The sequence below is a fragment of the Ziziphus jujuba genome, chromosome 3 (assembly GCF_031755915.1).
Source record: "Ziziphus jujuba cultivar Dongzao chromosome 3, ASM3175591v1".
In the NCBI taxonomy this organism is placed as follows: Eukaryota; Viridiplantae; Streptophyta; class Magnoliopsida; order Rosales; family Rhamnaceae; genus Ziziphus; species Ziziphus jujuba.
Genome location: NC_083381.1, coordinates 21,260,048 through 21,282,521, shown reverse-complemented (window position 1 = coordinate 21,282,521; position 22,474 = coordinate 21,260,048). Strand labels below are relative to the sequence as shown.

Here is a 22,474-nt window from a genome sequence, read left to right as displayed (position 1 = left end):
TTAAAATTGTTGTTAAAATATTCAATAACTTTTAGCATTTGTGATATTATGTGAAATTTTTTAATTGTTGTAAAATGATAAGCTATGGAATATATATAACAAATTTGTATTGTGAATTGATAGAGATATTTTTTTTGACTAATTTCAAACTTGATGGATAATTTCAATCTCGAATAGAAAAGTTACATATTCTTCAAAACCAAGACCCTTCTGCTTGTGTTGTATATTTTATTATGTATATATATATAGTGGAGAAATTGTCATGTCAAAAAAAATAATAATAATGAAAGATGGTATATGTGCAAAAAGAAGTGCAAAGCGGTGTAGAGTTTTGCAGATAAAAATTTTTGAAAACGACTTAAAAAGGGAAGGGGAATTAGTTAGAACTTTTGAAAAATTTACCTCTTCAAAAAGGTATGTGTGGTGGAGATCTCCATCTATCACAGCCTCGCAACCTAACAGTTCATATTCTATGCTTCTTTTTTTGGCTACCCTTTTGGAATATATAATTATTTTTCCTATTCTAAAAGTTCATATATACTTCCACACACACACACACATAATGATGATAATCATAGTCATGGTCTAGAAATGAAAATGCTTGGAAGAACGAATAATATTTATCATTATTGGTAATCCATTATCAATGATAATGAATTTAATAGTTGATGTGATAATTTAGTTATTATTATTATGTTTTTATGTTTTTATATAGATTTTTAATTTTAAATAAAATAATTAATATTGTTTTAGTTCCAGAAATTCCACCAACAACAAGCATCAATAATAATAAATAACGAAACTCATATAATTAAATTCCTATATTATTCGATCTAAGAATGAAAAAAGAGTTTCTATATTAGACATCTATCACAAGCTCCCACACCTAACAGTTCATATTCTATACTTCTTTTGTGCTGCCCCTTTGGAATATTTATCATTATTTTACTATTCTAAAAATTCATATATACATACATTCCCACACAATCATACATACATTACGACGATAATATTCATATTCTTTTATTTAATAACCTATTTTCAAATACATAGATATTATTGACTTTCTATGTTATTCTTTCCAAGATTAGTCGTATAATAAAGTTGGAGGGATATTGAACTTGAACTTTATCTTATATATATATATATATATATATGTATATTGATTTCTTTTTTATGTAGATTCTAAACTTCATAGACAGCCTATAAGCTTGCTTTATTGATTTTGAACAATGTACGTACCTAAAGTATGTACTGCCCCTTGCTTTTTTTTTTTTTTTTTTTTTAACACATCCAGAAGAACAATTATTCTCCCATATTGTAAGATAGGTCTCATGGTTAATTAACATCCAAAGTCTTCCCCAATATATTATATATTTTTATATGTTTTTTGTAAGTCAATACTTATATATATATATATATATATGGCTGATCAGTACTTGTGGCAAATTTTTCCTTTTTTTCGCTTTTTTTTTTTTTAATTCTGCCTAAACTTAAAATATATATATATATATATATATATATATATATATATATATATATATATATATATATATATATAAATATATATGGAAATTCTATGGTGAAGACGGTCCGCATGAGGACTGCAGTATTAGTGATGGTTTTTCATAGTATTAACGACTGTTTTTTAGAAAATCGTCACCAATACTATGAAAAACCGTCACCAATACTGTGGTCCGCATGAAGACTGTCCGCACCATAGACGGACTGTATATATATATATATATATATATTATATGTCTCCTTCTCAACCCGAATATTTATATTTCTATTTATATAGGGACCAAGGAGGCCTCCTAAGATGGTGGACCATTAGCATGTTATATAGAATAATATTAATCATGAAAAGCTACATAATCCCCTGTGTTTGGCTCAATGGGTCATTTGTGTATGGTTATAACTAGCAAGGGGTACTGACAAACAAAAGTAAATTAGGATGTCCACCATACATATATTTTTATATCTCCTTCAAAATTAATAATTAATTAGTTATACATATGTTGCAACTGTTTAAAAAAAAATGAATGCAAAGTTATATATTAAAAAAAAAAATGATTGTACTTTGATATTCTTGATTTTTAGGGTTTTGTAATTTAGATATTTAATTTCTCGATTTAGTAATTTAGGTTCTTTATTTTTCGATTTGTTGTAATTTGGTTCTTTTTAACTTTCGACTAACAAAGTTTAAAAATCATTTTCACATAACCAATATTATATTACATTAAATTTTGAACTAAAAAATATTAAAGTTTAAAGTTTTTGAAACTAGTTTTAATAGTTTGTATTTTCAGATTTTTTAATTTAAAAATTGATACAGTTTAATACTTATTAAATGATCTATACCAATATTTTTTTTAATAATAAATGGGACTCAAGTACAAAATTCTAAAATTAATATTAATATTTTACAGTTTAATAGTTTTTAGTTTAAAAATTAATATACTTTAATGTCACACAAATGATATAATAATTAAATCGTATAATTAAAAGTTAAATAATGTCCAAATTGCAATAAAATGTAAAACCAAAAGCCTGATTGATATTGAATAAAAAAATTAGACTTAAATTATAAAAAGTAAGTGTACTAAAATGCATTTAACACTAAATAAATGATCCCTAATTATAATAATAGCACTTCTTTTCTGATTTGTTAAATGGTTTTTTTCTAATTTTGTTATCTTTTAGCTATGATTCAGTACAAGCTAGTTATAATCCAAGAGAATTTATAGTATGTGCTCAGCGATACATGTATTACGAAAATGCTTAATTAATCTTAATTAAGCTGCCATTAGGTTGTAACAATATATGCAGGTTTTGAATTTTTTTTTTTTTTAAATAGTGAAGATGGAAGATTTTGAATTTAGGATCATTTCCTAAAGAAGTAGTACTATATATGCGTTATTGCTAATTTGATCGCTTGCATGTACCAAGATAAGTGAAAGCACTAGATATATTTACAAATATTTCTAATCTGATCACTTTTTTTTTTTTTTTTTTTTTAAATAACTAATCTCAACACTCGTTACAAGATAAGTGAAAGCACTCAACAATTAGTCCTCATTGCCATACAAGTGGAGCAATATAACGAACCAAAAATAAAAATTCGAAGGCTAATCTTTTTATTATACATATATATACACATAATTGTTAAACATAATAATTTCATTCTACTCTGGAGATGTCAAGCAAGGTAAGGTGGTGACAAACATCTCACTACCATAGTACCATTATGTTTAAATTGAGAGAACAGGAGGGAAAGGAAACTTTTATTTGGATTGTTAAAATGAGAGGAAAGAAAATGATAAAAATGGAAAAGGAAGCAATAGATTATTCTTATTTTAAGCATTTAGCTTTCAATTCAAATATGATAGTAAAGGAAAGGAAAAGTGTTTAATGTAATTTTTGAATATTTCAATATTATGTTTATTAATTAAAAACTAATTGATTGAAGTATTTTATATTTAGGATATTTTTGTAAACCTGTAAACTCCATCAATTTGTTTTTACTTTTCGTCGTTCTTCTTCCTTCTTTCTTTCTTTTTTCAATTTTTTTTTTTTTGGTCCTATTAAGTGATCATCCAAATAAACAATTATGATATTTATTTTTCCTTTCATTTCCTCATTAAATTTATCCTTTTTATTCCTTTCAAACATAGTGTACATCTAGTAGGATGTGTCCCATCAGATGTGTGTATTTAGTAGAAGATGTTTGATATCATCTGGCAAAATATTACTATATATATACAGTATATGAATATATAAAATTAAATTTATATCATGATGATGTGATATTTTTAATATTAAATTTTTTTTTATTAGTTCTTGAATTATATTAAAAATTAATATTTAAGTTTTTAAAATATAGGTAAATACCGATTTAGTAACAAATTAAAATCTTATTTAGAAAAAATATACTATATTAGTTCAGTAATTAATAAATATAATTTTAAATTTTAATCTTGATGCAATTTAAAAAATAAATTCGATATTAATTTTAATATTAAAAACCTTATTCGAACCTGTGTATATATATATATATATTATATGTACATGTATATATGTGTTTGGGGATCGGATACTGTTGAGATGAAACATAGAGAACAAAGCTTAAACCAAAGCTGGCTCCAACATTCGATTCCACAAGTCGATCGGTGAAAAAGGGCAGACCAAGCACATAACATTAGCAATTTAGCAAACCACATAAATAATAATAATAATAATAAAGTATATATTCTACTTAGGGATATGATGCTTTGCATCAACTATATGTCATATATATGGTAGCCAGTTTCATATTATTATATGTAATTTTTCACACTTAGCTTGCAGAGATCATATAGCAACAGGAATCACCCTTTAAATCTTGTCACCCACCATTAAAGCCAATTTTACAGAACCCTTGAAATGGTTTGTTTTTTCAAAAACACATCCATCATGCTTATGTTGTGGGAAAAAGTTTACCAATCTTTAAGTCATTTTGGGGAGGGACTATGCTTATGCTGTTTTTCTGTTGGGTCTCTTAATCTTCAACAATGACAGCTTTTTCACGTGTTTTGGAAAAACAAAAAGATTCTAGTTCTAGAGAGCTTCTGTTTTCCCATTTTTAGCAAAAATTCTTTTTCCTTAGAAAATCACTCTCATACATGATATGAATTCCTCCTCAAAGAGGGGAAATATTCTAGATATGTGTATATATATATATATATATATATATATTTCTTCATGAAAATGTAGACATTACCAATTTTGTTTCACTGTATTATGCCTCTTTTTGCTGATATTTTGCAAATTCAAGGCATGATGAGACTGAGGGGTGTAAGACAAGGCACGGTTGCAACGACCATTCACATGCATGCTATGTATATAGGATTCTGCCTTAGCTAGTCTTCTACCAATTAATATGGCCATGCATAGATGATGACGTAGGGATGATATAAAATTTTATATATGTTTATCAATTGTACATGTTAAAACATGATTTATATATCATGCACTTATGATATTTGTGTTGTGATTTATATATTGTTAAATCATCATCTGTTCCAGAATTTCAATTTAACATGATATCAAAGTGTTGGTTAATTACCTAATATGCGAGGGAGAAATGTAGAAAGGTTATATATTTACTTCCTACCAGCTAAGCTTTCTGCATAGACACATAAATCTATTTATATCAAACACTAGGAAAAAACAAAAAAAGTTTTAAGTTTAAACAATCAATACAGAACCAAAAAAAAATAATATTAATCATACTTTTAGCTGATTTTACATGCACTAGGTTAACATGGAAAAAACACAATTTGAAACAAAAAGAGAATATATGTTTGTGTTTTTTTTTTTTTTTTTTTTTTTTTTTTTTTGCCCTGCACATCCACAGATTGCGCTTAGTTAAATAGAGGCTGTTCTTCTTTTATATAGAATTTTCCAACAAAGCAATCTGGCCAGTTGTGAGTAGTGCTTTCAGTCAAAACAAAATATAAATATATGTCATATTGTTGTTTTAGCATCAATCCCCTTCAAAATCTACCAACTTAATTTTATCCATGATATTAAGCATGAGGGGGACAAATTTAATTCTCACTCAGAATCACATACTCTTCTTATATGGATATTTTTCTCTAGCTCGAACGAATCTAACCTTAACTGGAAATTTGGCATCTGGGGCTAATTAGTAATACTTTCAAAATGAAATTTTAATTATATTTCTTGTCTAAGATATATTTTGTGCTTAATTTGATCACAAAGATTATATATATATGCTTAAGATTTTGATATGAAATTGGGATTATGAGAATCAATATTATTTTTGTTAGGGGAATATATATATTTCTTGCTTTGCAACTTTCACATAATTTTGCTTTGGAGAGCTAGATAGCAAAGTAGCAATCCTAATCAAAGCTTCGGGGATTATAAACTTAGCCTGTCTCACTTTTTGATGCAGAAAGTGTATTATTTGAGAACATTTTATTATATATTCTTGTCCATGTTCCTATTATGTTTTTTTCCAAATTTGGAAAGGCCTATTTTATACCTACTGAAACAAAAAACAATAGTTAAGACATCTTGATCAAAGTGAATATTGTTTCAACTTGAGAAAGGTGCACTTAGGTTCTTCTTTTATTTATATAGCCGGGTATAACTTAAATAATAAGTAAATAATGTTTTAATTAGGCAAATATAAATCATTGTTTCTAATTACCGCTAATTATGATATTATTATTATTATTATTATTTTATAAAAGATCCCTTTACATATAAATAGATAGCTAAAGAGATATTTACAAAAAAAAAAAAAAAAAAAAAAGAAGGAAGAAAGAGGCTAATGCAAAAGATAAACAAGATTAACATTGATGACTAGCACACAAAGAATTATTACCAATATAGAACCATATGATCATATTCAAATATAAAGCAAAATTCCGATGAATAATATTCTTAAAGTTCAAATTCCATTTAAACTCCTTGCAATTTATCATAATTACATTTTTTTTTCTTATGCTTTTGGAATTTCATCACCTACGTCCACTTTCCATAATATATCAAAATAAGTTTTTGTCATTAATTTTAATAGTTAAATGCTCAAGGATATTAAAAGCTAGTATTTCTTATTGAATAATATTGTGAAAATATAATTTTAATGTTTAACCGTTAAAATTAAAATTTAATGATTATTTTTCAAAAAAGTGAGTTGAAGCATAATTAAAATAGAATTGAAGAGGTTTAAATGAAAATTTTCTATTCATAAAATTATATTATAGATTTTGCTTCAACTTGTTGATATTTTGTTGAGAGAAATTAAAGTTACCAACCGATATATGTGTATTGTATGTGCATGCAAACAATATGAATTCATTGTTTTTCTTTAGTAAACTATTGTTCAAAAATGTTTTTCTATACAAACTGCTGGGAACAAATGAATAGCTATATAAATTTTTAAAACACACCTTTCTACATGTGGATAGGCATTGTTCTGGATTGAATATCTCTAATGAGAGAAATTATTGTTCAAAATATCCAAAACAATTCTACTTAACATATGTTTAATAATGGTTCCCAAAAAAAAAAAAAAAAAAATCTTAGGTTGAATAATATATGTACAAAAAGGAAAATACAAATTGATAAAGCTGCTTATTATCAATTTTGTGCTAAGCTACTTATCATTAACAACCCATTTAAGTTAATTAGAAATTTTGGGACAATTTGGATATTGGAATTGAATGATGACATATTAAGCACTAAGATTTTTTTAGAAAATGTAAATTTAGATGTTATACATTAAAGATTGAATATGATGTACACTTTTATTTTTTTTTTTGTGTGTGTGTGTGTGTGTGTGTGTGTGTATGTTTAGTAACAAAGTTTGACCAGTTCAAAATTCTGGTTAAGTTTAAAAAGTAAAGATGGCATTGTCATTCTGATTGTTCGACAAGTAATTTATTATTATTTTATGTAATAGTTTAGCACTAATTACAATATATTTTACTACCAAGAAATAAATGATCTTCTAGGATTTTTGTTTTGGGCTTAAAAACAGTATTTTGGGGTGTTTCTATAAATTGAAGCCCAACTCAGTTACTAAGAGCCTGTAGAACTTGATTACTGAACATAAACAGTCAAGCCCATCTAACTGAGTTTGTATCCTAGGTTTTGTATGATTCAACGTAGCTTTTCTAAAATTCGAAAAATTAATGGATACTAAATCATCTACCAACTTTACCGAGCATATAAATATTACTATTTTATTAAAAAAAAAAACAATTAATAATAACATGTCTATATTTGTTAAATGTTAAACTTTTGAATACTTCTAGTATTATAAATATATTTTTAAAATACCTTTATATTATTTAAAAATAAAATAATGAATTTATAGTGTAAAATTTATAAAAATAATGATAACTAACAAATTTATCAAATTATATTTATCATTATTTTATTGTTTTATAAAAGTCCACTTATCCTTTCAAATCAAAATATGTTTTAAACTAAGAAAATATATTTTTTTATTAGTATATAAAATTAATAAATTTTTTTATTAATTAAACAATATAGACAAAAGATTATAAAATACTTTTTTAACAAACTAATTTGGTTTTACACTGTATAAACGAAACATTATTAAATATTTATCAAAATAAATTATAGAAACATACATTACTTTTTTTTTTTTAAGTAAAAATGTTGAGTTTGATTTGTCACTTCTTAAATTAAGAAAAAAATGCAAATATTGTAAAGAAAATTTATTAACAAAAAAGAAGAAAAGTTTATATTTTTCAAATATAAAACAAAATATTTCTAAAACTAAAAATTTAAAGCGAAAATCTCTCGCAAAGCAAAAATGTCAGAAAAAGAAAAACCAAATTTGAAAAAAAATTTTTTTTTTTTTTGTCATCAAATTTTATCAATTATTTTTTTATATATATTTATTTTAAATAATATAAAATAGTAGACACTCTCTCTCAGTTCCTCTCCCACTAAAAATCTCTCTCTCTTTGTCTCTCGCCCACCACTGCATTTTACGCCGAGTCTTTGTTTTCAGAGACTCACAGACACTTGCTCGAAGCAGCTCGAGCCCTCGGAAGCCCTGAAAAAAAAAACCCAAAGCTCTCTCTTTCTTTCTCTCTCTCTCTCTGCTACAATGAATTGCGCAAGTAAGAACCTTTTCTCTTTCCCTTCTCTTCTCCTTCGGTTTCATTGACTGGGTTTTCCTTTTTATGGTTCGCTGATCTCTGTTTTTGCTGTGTTTGGTCTTTTCAGTCTCCGGCGAGGTGCCGGAAGAGCCCGTGGTCTCCAGGACTTCCGGATTGCTCTTTGAGAAGCGTTTAATCGAGAGACATATCTCTGTATGCTTGTTTCTGAATCTAGTTCTTTCTCTAGGGTTTTTGTTTTGGATTTTTTTTTTTTTCCGTTTTGCGCTGTTTGTTTACTGGGAAAATTTTTGGGAAGTAAAAGGAAGATTTTTTGTTTTTGTTTTTTTTTCTGCAAAATGCTTCTATTCTTTTGGGTCGTTTTTGAAATAGTTGAAAGGGATAATGTGTTTAATAGTTAAAGGAAGGAAGAATAAAATAGTTAAAGGGCTAATGTGTTTTTAAGCAGCTGAGGAAGGTAGGAAACAAAAATAAAGTTTGTCTCTCGGTTTCCAGTTTTACTTTGGCAGACTTGATGAACAAAAATCATTGCACGTTTATAGCTTCTTTTTATTTTTTTATTTTTTTATTATATATATATTTTTCAAGCAGCTGAGGGAGGTAGGCGGAAAATATAAAATTTGAGACTTGGTTTCCAGTTGTACTTGAGCAGACTTAATAAACAAAAATCATTGCACATTTAGAACATTTTTTTCTTTTTCTTTTTCTTTTTTTGGGCTTTGTAAAGCTTAAGATATTTCTTGCCGATCTAATTTTTACCTTTGTCGAGAAGAGAAACAATATGTTTTTCTTTGTATGCTATCCCTTGTCAACAAAAAAAGGGGAATAACTTTCTCTTTTTTACCTTCATATCATATATTTTCTGTTGTTAGAAACAATTTAAATGAAATGCTGATTTGCCACACTTAAAAGGCAGCTTATTGGCATACGTTTTCTTCATTGTTTATGAAATTGTTACCTTTGAACTATCAGATTAATGTTTTATGCAATTTCAATCCTATGTTTAATAGAACGCTCGTTTGGTGTTTGTTATCTTACTAGGATTATGGAAAATGCCCAATAACTGGGGAACCACTTACTATGGATGACGTTATTCCAATCAAAACAGGCAAGGTATGTTTAGTATATCATTTCCTTTTCCTCTTTTTCTTTCAAGCTTGCCATTGTTTCTGTTTGTTTCATCCAAGGACCATGCTGTTCTACATGTACTTTTGATGAATGTATGGTGCCTTTGAAAACCTCTTGGGTCCACCTTCTAAAAGTAGAGTGGCCCTACACTGTCCTTGGAGGTTGTATTTTTTTTTTTTTTTTTTTAATTTTTAATTTTTATTTTTCTCTATAGTCTCCAACTAATAGTCTCAACTAGTTGTGCTAGTATGGCCTCTTTGGACCTTGTTGTTATAATAACTTTGTTTTGATTTGTTTGTATGGCTTGTGATGCAGATAGTGCGGCCCAGACCTGTTCAAGCTGCTAGCATCCCTGGCATGCTTGGAATGTTTCAGCATGTATGTATTTTGAAACTATAAGATTGATGTACCCTTTTCAAAACGTTCTGTTCTGAACATCCAAATTTTGTCTTGATAATTAGTATTCTTATGATTCATATGTTACCTTATGTTTTGATTCACATGCATTTTTATTTTTCAAGAAACAACTCCGATAATGTAATGTAATAACTGATGTTGTAAATATATATATATATATATATATTAATATTGTTTCTTTTTTTAAATGAAAATAGGAATGGGATAGTTTGATGTTATCCAACTTTGCATTGGAGCAACAACTTCATACGGCAAGGCAGGAGTTAAGTCATGCTTTATACCAGGTATTGTTTACTAAATAATATGGCTATCTGTTTCTGGATTATATTTTGCTATTTGAACTTATCAGAATGTGAATAATGTAATTTAGTTTAATTAAAGCAATGTCTTGTTTTCACTTTTTTTTTTTTTTTTTTTTTTTTTTTGGGTCTGTGTTTTTGTTCTGTTTGTATATATATATGTGTGTGTGTGTGTGTAATGTTAGCTTATGTCTACCATTTAAGTGTTAGAAGCTTCTCAATAGTATCAGTGCACTGATTTAGAAAAAATAAATAAAAATAAACTGTTCTACTAGGACTTTTTTTTTACTAATAAAATTTTTAAAATCACATCTTGAACATTTAGGTTTCTTTGATATTTGACTTTATGATGTAGGACATATTGTTATTTGAATCATTGATTGGTTGCTCATACTGGATTTTTGTAGGGATTTGACCAGAAAATATCTGGTTGGACTACGGACCTGCATAAGTTAAAAATTTTTGTCTGAACTTTTCTTTTGAGGTTAATGTTTGTTTAGTTTTTTGAGATATGAAGGGGGTTATAAAGTTCAACTGTAAAAAATGTTACACTTCTATTGTAACTTTTCTGTTATGAAGTTCCTGTCATGGCTTCTCTATGGTCCCCTCACATATGCACCATAAAAGAATGCCGTTATTGATTGTATTATTCATTGTTTAATCGATAGACAAAGAGCTTTTGTGATTCTTGCGCCTAAGTTTGTTGATAATCTTTCATTTTGTGTCAGCATGATGCTGCTTGCCGTGTGATTGCAAGACTAAAAAAGGAAAGGGATGAAGCAAGATCATTACTTGCTCAGGCTGAGAGACCATTGCCAGCATCAACAGGAGTTGCTGTAAATGCCTCTGCCCTTAGCAATGGGAGAACAGGTGCTTCCTTGGAATATCCTTTATTTTATTTATTGTAATTCATAAATTTTGCTGAATAAACAATTCAATTCTTTTTTTTGGTCCATAGCACCTGATGATGAATTGGGCCCTGCTGGGACGAAAGTACGTCCTGGAATATCTGCCAACATCTTTAACGAGTTAACTGAATGTAATGCTGCTCTTTCACAGCAGAGGAAAAGGCGGGAGGTATTGTCATTTGCATGTTTGATTTCAGATTAATTTGATTTCTGTTTTTACTAAAAATTTTCTTAATGTTATTCTTCCTTAATTAGTTTTATTCTTTGTTTTATTAACGAGAAAAATAATGAGTTACAGGTTTGTTTTTTACCTTATATTGTTGAATATCGTATAATTTATTTGCCTGGTATGTGTTTGAACCTTTTAGATACCGCCAACATTGGCTCCTAGTGAGGATATTGAGAGGTACACCCAGATATCTAGTCATCCCTTACATAAAACGAACAAACCAGGCATAACATCCATTGATATTCATCAAAAGAAGGTATGTCTTAAATCTTTTTCTGTTCAAGTATTCTATGTATCTGCTCTTATTTTTGTTTGGTGAGGGTAGTGTTGTAGTCCAATATAAATTTTTTGGGCTGGTTTTGAGTTTAATGTATTAGTTTTTGTTAAGCTCATGAAATCTCTGATAATTACATATGGGTTCCTCAAAAGTTTGGAGGAATGCCTCTTGGAGAGTATTTTAGGTTGCTTTTGGATGATTGGAAATGGAATGGCAAATTGGGATTAGGCCGGCATGTTACAAGTTTTGACTCTACAATGTATTGGAGTGCAACATAGGAAAACAATATTATAGGATGTTAAGACTTCTTTTATGTGAGTCAAACATTCTTTTATGTGAGTCAAACATAAGTTAGTTATATTAACTTTATTTTTCGGATTGTATCTATTGTGAATTTATTAACATGTATAAAAAGAAAACACAAAATTTTATGTAATTTTAACTATTAGCATCTTGTTCTGTATTTTATGGATGAGATTTATATCTTTTGGTTTAATGCATGAAATATGATAAATGATTTTTAGATTATTGGTAAACATATAAAATAAATTCTTGTACTTGAAACCTTATGTTTTATAGAATAGCTCATGAAATAATTTCCTGTCTGGATCTTGACTTGGATCGCCAGCTTGGTTTTAACTATTTGGCTCCGTAAGAGCCTATTGCACTTACATCATTAAGATGTAAGCTTGTTAAAAGATGTTGGATGCCAAATTTTCACATTAGCTTTATATTTTTTTGCCATCTCTCTCTCTCTCTCTCTCTCTCATAGAATTCTTTGTGTTAGCTATCAACTAAGTGGTCATAATTCATTCAAGTATCAAGTATGGTTTTGTTTCCTTATCAAAGTTTGTTCTTTTACTGGCTATCAGGACATCATTGCAACTGGTGGTTTTGATACAAATGCTGTCATATTTGACCGGTCATCTGGACAGATATTATCTACTCTTAGTGGTCATTCAAAGAAGGTTTTTACTATTATTTTGCATTGTCCACTTGCTAAACCATTTTTATTAGAACTTACTGAATTGCTGCAAATTTTTGGGTAGGTTACTAGTGTAAAATTTGTAGCTCGAGATGATTTCTTCTTAAGTGGTTCAGCAGACAAGGTACGTTGTAGTCAGTCCCATATTTTGTATTTGTTGATATGTTGGCCTCTAATCAGTGTATTCTGGTTCTTTAATTCTTATTGGTTTTGCAGTTTGTTCCATAGGCATGGTTGCTTTGACACTGATTTTACTTTCAGTTACTTTATCTCTTCTTTTTAGTATATTTCTGACATGTATCTATTTTTATTATGCAGACAGTGCGAATATGGCAAGGATCTGACGATGGAAACTATAACTGCAGCCACATCCTGAAAGATCATGATGCTGAGGTAAATAGGTTGATTCTCAAATTTCTTTCCTCCCAAATATGCCCTACTGAAAAGTTTGGAATAGCTCAAAGAGGTAAAAGACAGAGCGCCAAAAAACGGAAGTGCAATGGAAATTATTAAATTATGAATGAAATGTGAGAGTGGGTTTACATTTTTGCTGGTCTTAAAGAATTAGGTTAATATGTAAGCCTTTGTATCAATTTTGAGTAATTCCTCATTAAATAGTGGCTTCTTGGTTCTTCCTACTTGTCAGCAAATGGTGAACAGGTGGATCATTTTAGATAAATTTTGGAAGAATCATGTCAAAATTCAGCTGTAGAAGAGAATTTCATGTTCAGAAACTTACTGTAGCATTTCTTACGAGCTAATTAAAACAATTTAGGAGCTTGTATAGAGGATATGATGCAGGACTGGAGAAACAGAGAGAAGAGGAAAGGAGAGATGGAGAAATGGGAGTAGAAAGTGGAAAAGAGGGAGAAAATATGCGAAAATACGCATCAATAATCTTGTTAATAAAAGTATTGGATTAGTAAAACCTGTAATTTGTAAATTAAAAATACTTTAAAGTAAATAATTATGAAGTCCTATAGCTTCACATTTTTTATCAGAATATGAGACAGTTCTTTTAATGCTTGTAATAAAATTGAATGTTGTAATGTCTATACTAGAGCAATATATGTAATCTCAAAGTTTTCATCTTTCCTTGACTTAATTTAGTTGATCTTTTTGGTTTCTAGAAACTGATTTTTATCCCTGTTCATCACTGAATCATATTATGTATATGATTTTTCTAGTAATGACTTGGTGAATGATAAAATTGTCGTACTTTTTCAGGTGCAAGCTGTCACAGTTCATGCCACAAATAACTACTTTGTGACTGCTTCTCTTGACAACACATGGTGCTTCTATGAACTTTCATCGGGATTATGTCTTACACAGGTTTTAATATCTCCTTGTCCTCTCTCCAAAACATGCATTTAGAAACCGTGCTACTATTATACCAGAATTCTGTATTGTATGTCAATCTTCTGAGAGAGGAGAAAAAAAAAAAAAAACTTCCGTCGTCAGGGTGTAGTACACATTATGCCGACTGAACTGTAAAATCCCTAAAAATCTAAGTTCAAGAAATGACAGCTCAATCTATTTCTTTGATCGGTGAAATGTGGAAAGTTTTTTGTAAAAATATTAACGTACATCACTTACTGTTAGCTAAAAGTAAAAAGGCTAGTGCTATTACATAGTTTGTATCTTGTTATGTCCCTTCTCGGTGGTCACTTCAGTTCTCTTTTTCTGCAGGTCAATGACCCTTCAGGAACAGACGGCTATACATCTGCAGCTTTTCATCCAGATGGTCTCATCCTTGGAACAGGCACCACGGAGGCTATTGTTAAAATCTGGGACGTAAAAAGTCAGGTATTCAAATATTTCTTTTGATTTTCATTTTCTGTGCTGTTTTATTTTTATTTTTATTTTATCTTACTTGATTTGTTGGTCTGCAGTCAAACGTTGCCAAATTCGATGGACATGCTGGGGCAGTAACTGCCATATCTTTTTCAGAAAATGGTTACTTCCTTGCGGTAGGTACTTGCAAAACGTGCAGTTGATATAGGATCATGCGTTAATGTTCTAATTTTTTGTCTTTATATGGACAGACTGCAGCTAGTGATGGTGTGAAGCTTTGGGATCTACGAAAGTTGAGGAACTTCAGGACATTTGCTCCATATGGTCCAGATACACCAACGAATTCTGGTATGTATTACTCAGTGATGTAGTCCTGGTTATTATTTTTTCAGGTCAAATTTTTACATCCATGTTCCATCACCATACACTTTAGAAGTTTATGATTACAGTATTGTCTTGAGAAATCTATATAATCCTTTCTCTGGTTGCTGCAGTTGAATTCGACCATAGTGGATGCTACCTTGGCATTGCGGGGTCAGATATAAGGTAAGTATTCAGAAACACTTCAACTTTCGGTATATGCATTTTGAGAATTCCAGTCTCTTTATTTATTTATTTATTATTATTATTTTTTTTTAAGAAATAAAACATAAAAAATCTTCATACTTGTAACTTAGGAAAGCTTGGATATTTATCATACGTTGAAATTGCATGGTATTTGAGGACATCCGTAGCTTGCACAAGGATCCTCAATAAAAAAAAAGACTAGACAGCACAACTCCACGATGAAATAACTAGGTTTTGGCTTGCATTGGGATCCAACTAACCGGAGTTTATAAACAAGACACACCTAAAATTTACATATTTGATTGAGCATATAGAAACAATCCTCTACGACGTGCATGGTTCGAAGATTTAAGTTAGCAATGCTTAAAGCCAAAACAAGTTTCCAGTCTTGTGATACTACAGTTTAATTTCTGAGACTAATTTGTAGACTACTTGTGCAGAGTTCACCAGGTTGCCACTGTTAAAGCTGAATGGAATGTCATCAAAACTTTCCCTGATTTGTCTGGCACAGGTTTTTTCCCCCTATATTTGCTCGCATGTACATTATTCTTGGGTCTTAAGAAGATTTAGTAGTTGATCTTCACTACATTCTAATTTGGTTTCAGGTAAAATTACATCTGTAAAGTTCGGTCCAGATGCAAAATACATTGCAGTAGGATCAATGGACCGAAACCTCCGTATTTTTGGCCTTCCTGGGGATAATGATGCAATGGAGTCTTGAAGCACCTTAAATTTGCCCAAATCTAGCTTGCTATAATGGTTTTGCATTACTTGTAATTGCTGTTACTCCTTTTGCTGATTCAAATTTGTTGGCTTGAAGTAATCTTGTGCAATTAAATCGACAATGTTGGCCGTGTTCTCTTCCAAAATTATGGGCAGAGGATCTGGCCTATGAGCGGTACTACATTCGGGCATATTATATATTGCAACTTCATCTTCAGCACGCCCAGCATTGAAAGTTCTCGGCATGAGTCAGTTTTTTTTTTTTCTTTGGATTGAGCTTCTGTTGGTAGTTGTTATTACTGCCTTGCTATTAGATTTATTGCCTTAAAATGTACTATTGTCCCCTAATGTTAACTACATTTATGTACTGGTTACTGGTTAGGCCTCCTAGTTTCTACAATGCTGTTTGAACTAATTAAATTCAGTTCTAATTCCATGCACTGAATACCAATTTTACTTTTGACGATGGGATGGTTCTTTTTTAGGTCCTTGCATACAATCAACCAATATCAAATATCAAATACAATTATAATAGTCACCAATTTTGTCAAATTTTTAGTCCAAAAAATAAAAATCGTCAAATTAATTTGAGTTGGATTTCTTAAAGTATCGAATTTTTTTTAAATGCCCAATACCCAACACTGAAACAAGGTACATGGAAAAGTGTTTTTTTAAAAAATAAAATTATTGGTCTCCCTCGTATCTCAACTGGTATGTAACAAATCTAAGCAACTCAAACATGATTCTTTAATATTATTTTTTGTTTACCATTTTGCCATATCTTTTACGAATCTGAGCTCGGGAAAGTAAATATATATATGTATGTATAGATAATTATTTTATAATGCGAAATGTCCGAATGATAAGAAACAGGCAGTGTTATTGCCCTCCTTGAATTATGTATACAAAGGCAACAAATAGATGTAGAAATCAGAATAGTCACTATATAATTAAATGAAAATATCAACTGCAAACACTTACAAAGCCCTTAATAAGGAATAAAATACTAAAAGAACAATAAATACTATAAGCTACAATATTACAAAAACCTATACTTAACCAGCAGTTAAAAAACCAAAGCCCTCCAACACCAAAAGGTAGTATAAATTACAATTAATGGAAATAATAAAGAATGGTATCAAATGGGATCGTGTCGAATCTGTTAAGTACAGATGCCCTCCTGGTTTCAAGCAAGGTATTGTGATGCATGTGTAAAGCCCCATAGCTGCATTGGATAAAGAAATTTGTCAATCTCTTGATACATATATGATAGATTGGGCAATTGGAAACTATTTTTGTAAAATTGCGATAAACCCATCATGTACAAATAAAATGGAGGTAAAAGCTAGTGTCTACAATAGAGAAGCCATTTTTGGAAAATGCAAACAAATGTTTTATGGAAAATTGGATTGGAGAATGTTTTCATTTCTTATAATCATGAATTTCCCTCAAAAAAAAAAAAAAAAAAAAAAATCTTGTTTGGCAAGAACTAAAGAACTGTTTTCTGGTTTAAAAACAAACACAAAAAATTGTTCAAAAGTTGAATGGTTTTTTGGCTTAAAAAGCATGAAATAACATTTTAGTACATTGCCAAACATTGACCAAGTCATTCTTATGCTTTAAAGGATCATAATAGCCTTTTGTTTAAGGTGATTCCAGACAGTTTTTGCATGCAAGGTCTAACAATGTGCATGTTAAGAAAGAAATAGGAAATGTTAATATTTCTGTATTGTAGAGAGACAAAGTAATGAAGTTGAAGATGAAGTTGAAGTTGACAAAACAATTTTCTTAAAATAGTTCTAGCAAGCTATGTCATGTAAAAATGAGACAATGAGAAGTCATTTAATGTGTTTGCTAAACCACACGGGATTTAGCGTAATAATCCTTCTTAGTAGGAGATAACTGAATGATCCCATCCATTGGAACATTTCTAGAGATACTAACTTTTTCCTAGAAAACTAGAATGATACCACACTACAAAGCAGCCTACCAGGAAACGAAAATGTGGTTGGAAAACAAAACCAAGAGAAAAAGATTGCAGATACATATACACAGACAAAAGTAATGATATAATCCAGCAACTGAACGTTAAAATACTTGCAAAACAAAGGAAAAGTGTTCACCAAACTGAGAAATACCTCAACATTCTTCAACTCAAACTCCGGGCCATGAGCCAAGCACATATTCCCAAATGTTTCACTAGGTCCACTGGTTCCATTTAAGCTTATCAAAGAAAAAGTTTAAACAACAGTGAGAAAAGAGCCTACAGACATTATCTCCCATCGGATTAATCAAAATCAATTCAAATAGGAAAAATTAAAAAAAAAAAAAAAAAAAAAAAACTTACAGATCTCCATCCAAGCACAGAGCAAAGTTACCACCAGCACCAAGTGCAAGCAAATCGTCCAAACACAAGTAATAATATCTGTTTGCTCCTGTTTAGGCAAATCATACAGTCTTGAGTTAAAGAAAATAATAATAATAATAATAATAAATAAATAAAAAGAGCAAACAAACAAACAAAACAAATTGGAAATATATGTAGAATTGGTTTCCCATTGCTAATGAATTTCAAATAAACCGTAGTGACAATATCTACATGCTATGAAAAGAAATGAGACAAATGGAGAGAAAAGTTGATTTTCGGTTTTGCCTTCCTGAGCATCAACTCAACCAAGTAATGCATTTCAAGGTTTCCACTTTTATATATTTTTCCCTCGGAATGTGTGATAAAATGAATTTGACTATTCAAATGTTTACAATATATGCTTCTGTTTTTATATTTTTTTTCTTTACCAAGAATATAGTGCCATTTCTTGATTCCAATTGTTATGTATTTCTAAAAGAGTATCCAATAAATGCACAAGTTAATTAAAGTGCTTACCAGTTGGTCTAAATAACCTTGGTTCACCATATATGGTTGTAAAAACAAATGTTTGGTTTGTTCCCTGTCACCAATAAAGAGGAAAGAGAAGTAAATTTTACACCCATAGGTAAAAACAGAAAAGAAAGGGAGACACTTGGACATTTGAAGTATGTTCATCTGGTGAATATAACATGTTCACAAAGCAAATATTCATATAGACAAACGCGGGATAACTTACTTGAAATTTTCTCTTTGCTGTGGGTTGCAAGGGGCACTGCAGAAGCCCACCAAAAACAGCGCCTTGCATATCTCCAACAATCTATACAAGTAAGCAAAATATGCATTATTTTACATCATAAAAAGTTATAAAGTTTATCAAAGTTCACATTTCATTATCAAGGCATCAGTGGCATACCAGCAAACAAGGACCAGGGAGGTCAGCACTCTTGCGAATAAGTGTGCGAAGTGATATACCATGTTTCAACGTACTGCCCTTCATTTGAAAGAATCATTACTCAATCAAGAGCCTAATGGAAGAACTGAAAACCAGTTTCATTGACGGCTAAATTTACCTGTATAGCAACACCCATTGGCACCCTTTGACAATATTAGGAATGGATGAATGCAAGAATTCATACAATTCTGCGTTAATAAAAACAGAGTCATCCATAAGATTTTGTGGAGGTTTCTGTGGACTTTGCTGGTCAGTTGCTTCTTCATAAGCTTCAGAACTACTTGTGCTTCCCCGGGTTCCTCCACAAGCCTGGTCGCCATTGATGTCATCTTTTTCTTTGTTATTTTTTGCTTCCTTCTCCTGAAAAGCTGGACTACATGCTACATATTCATCCAACGGCTCATCTTGGCATTCAAAATTTATTTTTTTATATCCACCATGGAGTGATTTAACTGGCTTGAGTTCATTTTGATGTTTGTCTGATCTAGATCCATCAAAGCCTATTGAGGGGACAATGTATGAAAAGTATGAAGAAAAAGATTTCCCCACTTTAGAATGAAGCCTGGCCTACACATTTAAAAGACCTCATGTCACAAACTTGATCATAAAATTGCAAAATATGAATATTCTTTAGGAAAAACGAGAAAAGTGTGTCCAAATTTAGTAGCCCTCATTGTATTATACGTTATGCATGAACAAATCACATAAAACAAACCAATGATATTGAATTTTGAAACAAAAACCATAAATATAGATAAGTTTCACCAAAACTACATTTTCCAAGAAAGTCATAATTGGCAGATCACCATCAATAACTCAATAAAATGAATGACCCAATTCAATTCGTTTGACAGTATGATGGATTACACAATCATAATAGCTCCAAATCACTGAAAGATCCAATTTTTTATCTAGCCCATTATTCTTATCTAGCCCATTATTCTCCAAGCATCCAAAACTCAATATCCAACAAAACCATATCAAACAAGCCATTCAACCAAATACCCAGATCTCCAAAATTTATACAAAACCATTGCTAATAAACCTACCAATCTTAATTATCAGCACTAACAATAAAATACAAGAACAGAAAAACATAATAGATCGGTTGTGGCATAAAATTACCTGATGGGGTTGGTCAAGAGGTGAAGAAGAAGAAGAAGAAGAAGAGTTGGAGGAATCAGCAAATAAACGGGACAATCTCTCTGTCATTTTCTCTTTTAATGTGGACATTGTGAATAGTATGACGAAAAAGGAAGGATTTTGAAGGGTGAGGAAGATGAATCTCAGGGCTTTAGCATATTTTTGTTTCTTTTGGATGATTTTTATTGTGAAAAAAAATAAAAGAGGAATAGATGCGTCGGTGTGAGGGAAAAAGGAGGAGGACGGTGTGGCCAGAGAGAGCAATTAGCGGAGAAAAAGGATGGTTTGGTAGGGAACTGGGAATTTGGACACTACATTACGTAATAGCATCCTATGTTTTTGTTTTTATGTTTTTTTCTTTTTTTTTTTTTCACGAATTTTTTTGGTCACTTTTGGCTTTAAAAAATCCACTACTTTCATTTAATAACGGTTAAATTAGCTCCATCAAAATTATAATTAATTAATTAAAAATTGTTCAGCTCAATGTTTATCCACTATTCTTCAATCTTATCTAAAACAAAATTAGAGCATTTTCAATAATTCTGCATATTAATTTTATCTATTTAAAAATTATTTACTATATTAGATAAATAGATAAGATTTTAAAAAATCATCTTCAATGGTTTTATGCATTAGTTCTATTAAACGAATATGGCAACAAAAGATATAAAAATTGTAAAGAACACTATCTATTTCTAAAAATTTTGTTAGACAGACTAAGTTAGCATTTTATTTGTTTTTATTGATTTTTGTTAAAAAAAATAACTTCTATGTAGATTTTTGATTTTTTTAACTAGATATAATTTTAAAATAAAAAATTATACATTATTATTCCAAAACATTTTAAACAGAACTCATTGAAAAAAAAATATATAAAATATTATCTATTAAATAGAAAAAATATCATATAAGTATGAACATTTTCTAAAATCAATATCATATAGATTCCAATAGAAAAAATTACTAGAGTTATTCTTAGCATTTAAAGGTTAATTTGAAAAACAAGTCTGCCTTTTCCTTTTGTGTTTTTTTTTTTTTTTTTTTGGTTGTTGTTGTTTAATGGGCGAATATCGTTTTCACTTTGGCAGGGAACTTATACATAGAACATACAGTACTAATCAAATAGAGATCTTCATAATATGTAAGACTTAACCCATAAGTAATTTTGCAAAAAAAAAAAGGAAAAAAAGTTAAGCTATATAAGACCATTCCCAAAACACTCTCTACATTTATAATGTTATTTATTTTAGAAAGCCAAATCTTTATTTAAAAAATAAATAAAAAAATTGTTTTAACTTATTAATGTAAAAAGTAGGATTTGGCTTTTTAAATATAAAAAATCAAATCTATTATTTATTTTAATATTATATTAATTTAATTTAATATAATATGTAATTCCAATGCCATTATTAAAATGTTCAACAGATAATTCATAAAAAAAAAAAAAATTGATTAGGAGTAAAACAATAAGTATTTATAAGGAAAATAAAAAGAAAGAGTACATATATAAAATACTGTTGCAGGCCGTTTTAAAACTTCAATATTTATCTCAAAAAATATTTCCTATTATAAAGACTGTGCTATTTATTTTAAGGAGTTGTTTAGGAATGCTCTGAATAATTTTCCCCATTTTTATGAATTTTGGATATACTATCTATCTTTATCCCCCTTCAAAAAAAAAACAAAAAAAAAACAAAAAAAAAACAAAAAAAAAAACAAAACGAAAATGAAAATACAATCTAACTCGTATAGAAGTTATATTTCAATTTTATCAGGCTTTAAATCTACTATGAAATTTTATTTATTGTTAGGAAATAAAAAACTAATTAAATATTACCTAAAAAACCAATTAAATATTAATTTAACTATAGTACTACTTCATTAGCATTTTCACCATTTTGATAGAGAAGAAGGACCCAAAATTCTTTTACAGACTTGAGCTGTCCGATCTGCAACAGAGCAGCCTCAGGGGATCGAAAATGGTGAAGCTCAAGTGTTAGTTGATCTGTAATGAC

General features: G+C 29.5%; 2 protein-coding genes across 2 annotated transcripts; one reads left to right on the top strand and one right to left on the bottom strand.

The window, feature by feature from the left end:
- Nucleotides 1–8,475: 8,475 nt before the first annotated feature.
- Nucleotides 8,476–16,462, top strand: LOC107422808 (pre-mRNA-processing factor 19). Its single transcript, XM_048478107.2, has 18 exons — nucleotides 8,476–8,672; nucleotides 8,779–8,864; nucleotides 9,711–9,782; nucleotides 10,113–10,175; nucleotides 10,412–10,498; nucleotides 11,242–11,383; nucleotides 11,472–11,590; nucleotides 11,790–11,906; nucleotides 12,800–12,895; nucleotides 12,977–13,036; nucleotides 13,231–13,305; nucleotides 14,140–14,244; nucleotides 14,602–14,718; nucleotides 14,805–14,882; nucleotides 14,958–15,054; nucleotides 15,201–15,252; nucleotides 15,714–15,784; nucleotides 15,879–16,462. The coding sequence occupies exons 1-18, from the start codon at nucleotides 8,660–8,662 to the stop codon at nucleotides 15,992–15,994; spliced, it is 1,566 nt and encodes a 521-aa protein (XP_048334064.1). The 5' UTR covers nucleotides 8,476–8,659; the 3' UTR covers nucleotides 15,995–16,462.
- Nucleotides 16,463–16,920: 458 nt separating this feature from the next.
- LOC107422805 (uncharacterized) lies at nucleotides 16,921–20,818 on the bottom strand. The gene is made up of 8 exons (XM_048478298.2): nucleotides 20,442–20,818; nucleotides 19,435–19,883; nucleotides 19,278–19,350; nucleotides 19,101–19,181; nucleotides 18,881–18,944; nucleotides 18,344–18,431; nucleotides 18,135–18,219; nucleotides 16,921–17,221 (listed from the first exon to the last, which is right to left on the bottom strand). The coding sequence occupies exons 1-8, from the start codon at nucleotides 20,547–20,549 to the stop codon at nucleotides 17,183–17,185; spliced, it is 987 nt and encodes a 328-aa protein (XP_048334255.2). The 5' UTR covers nucleotides 20,550–20,818; the 3' UTR covers nucleotides 16,921–17,182.
- Nucleotides 20,819–22,474: the final 1,656 nt, after the last annotated feature.

Coding starts and splice junctions, on each gene's coding strand:
- LOC107422805 (XM_048478298.2), bottom strand. CDS start 20,549: ATGTCCACATTAAAAGAGAAAATGACAGAGAGATTGTCCCGTTTATTT. Junction 18,945..19,100: donor CAGCAAAGAGAAAATTTCAA/GTAAGTTATCCC, acceptor TATTGGTGACAG/GGAACAAACCAAACATTTGT. Junction 17,222..18,134: donor TTGAGTTGAAGAATGTTGAG/GTATTTCTCAGT, acceptor TATCCAATGCAG/CTATGGGGCTTTACACATGC.
- LOC107422808 (XM_048478107.2), top strand. Junction 8,865..9,710: donor TAATCGAGAGACATATCTCT/GTATGCTTGTTT, acceptor TTATCTTACTAG/GATTATGGAAAATGCCCAAT. Junction 10,499..11,241: donor TAAGTCATGCTTTATACCAG/GTATTGTTTACT, acceptor ATTTTGTGTCAG/CATGATGCTGCTTGCCGTGT.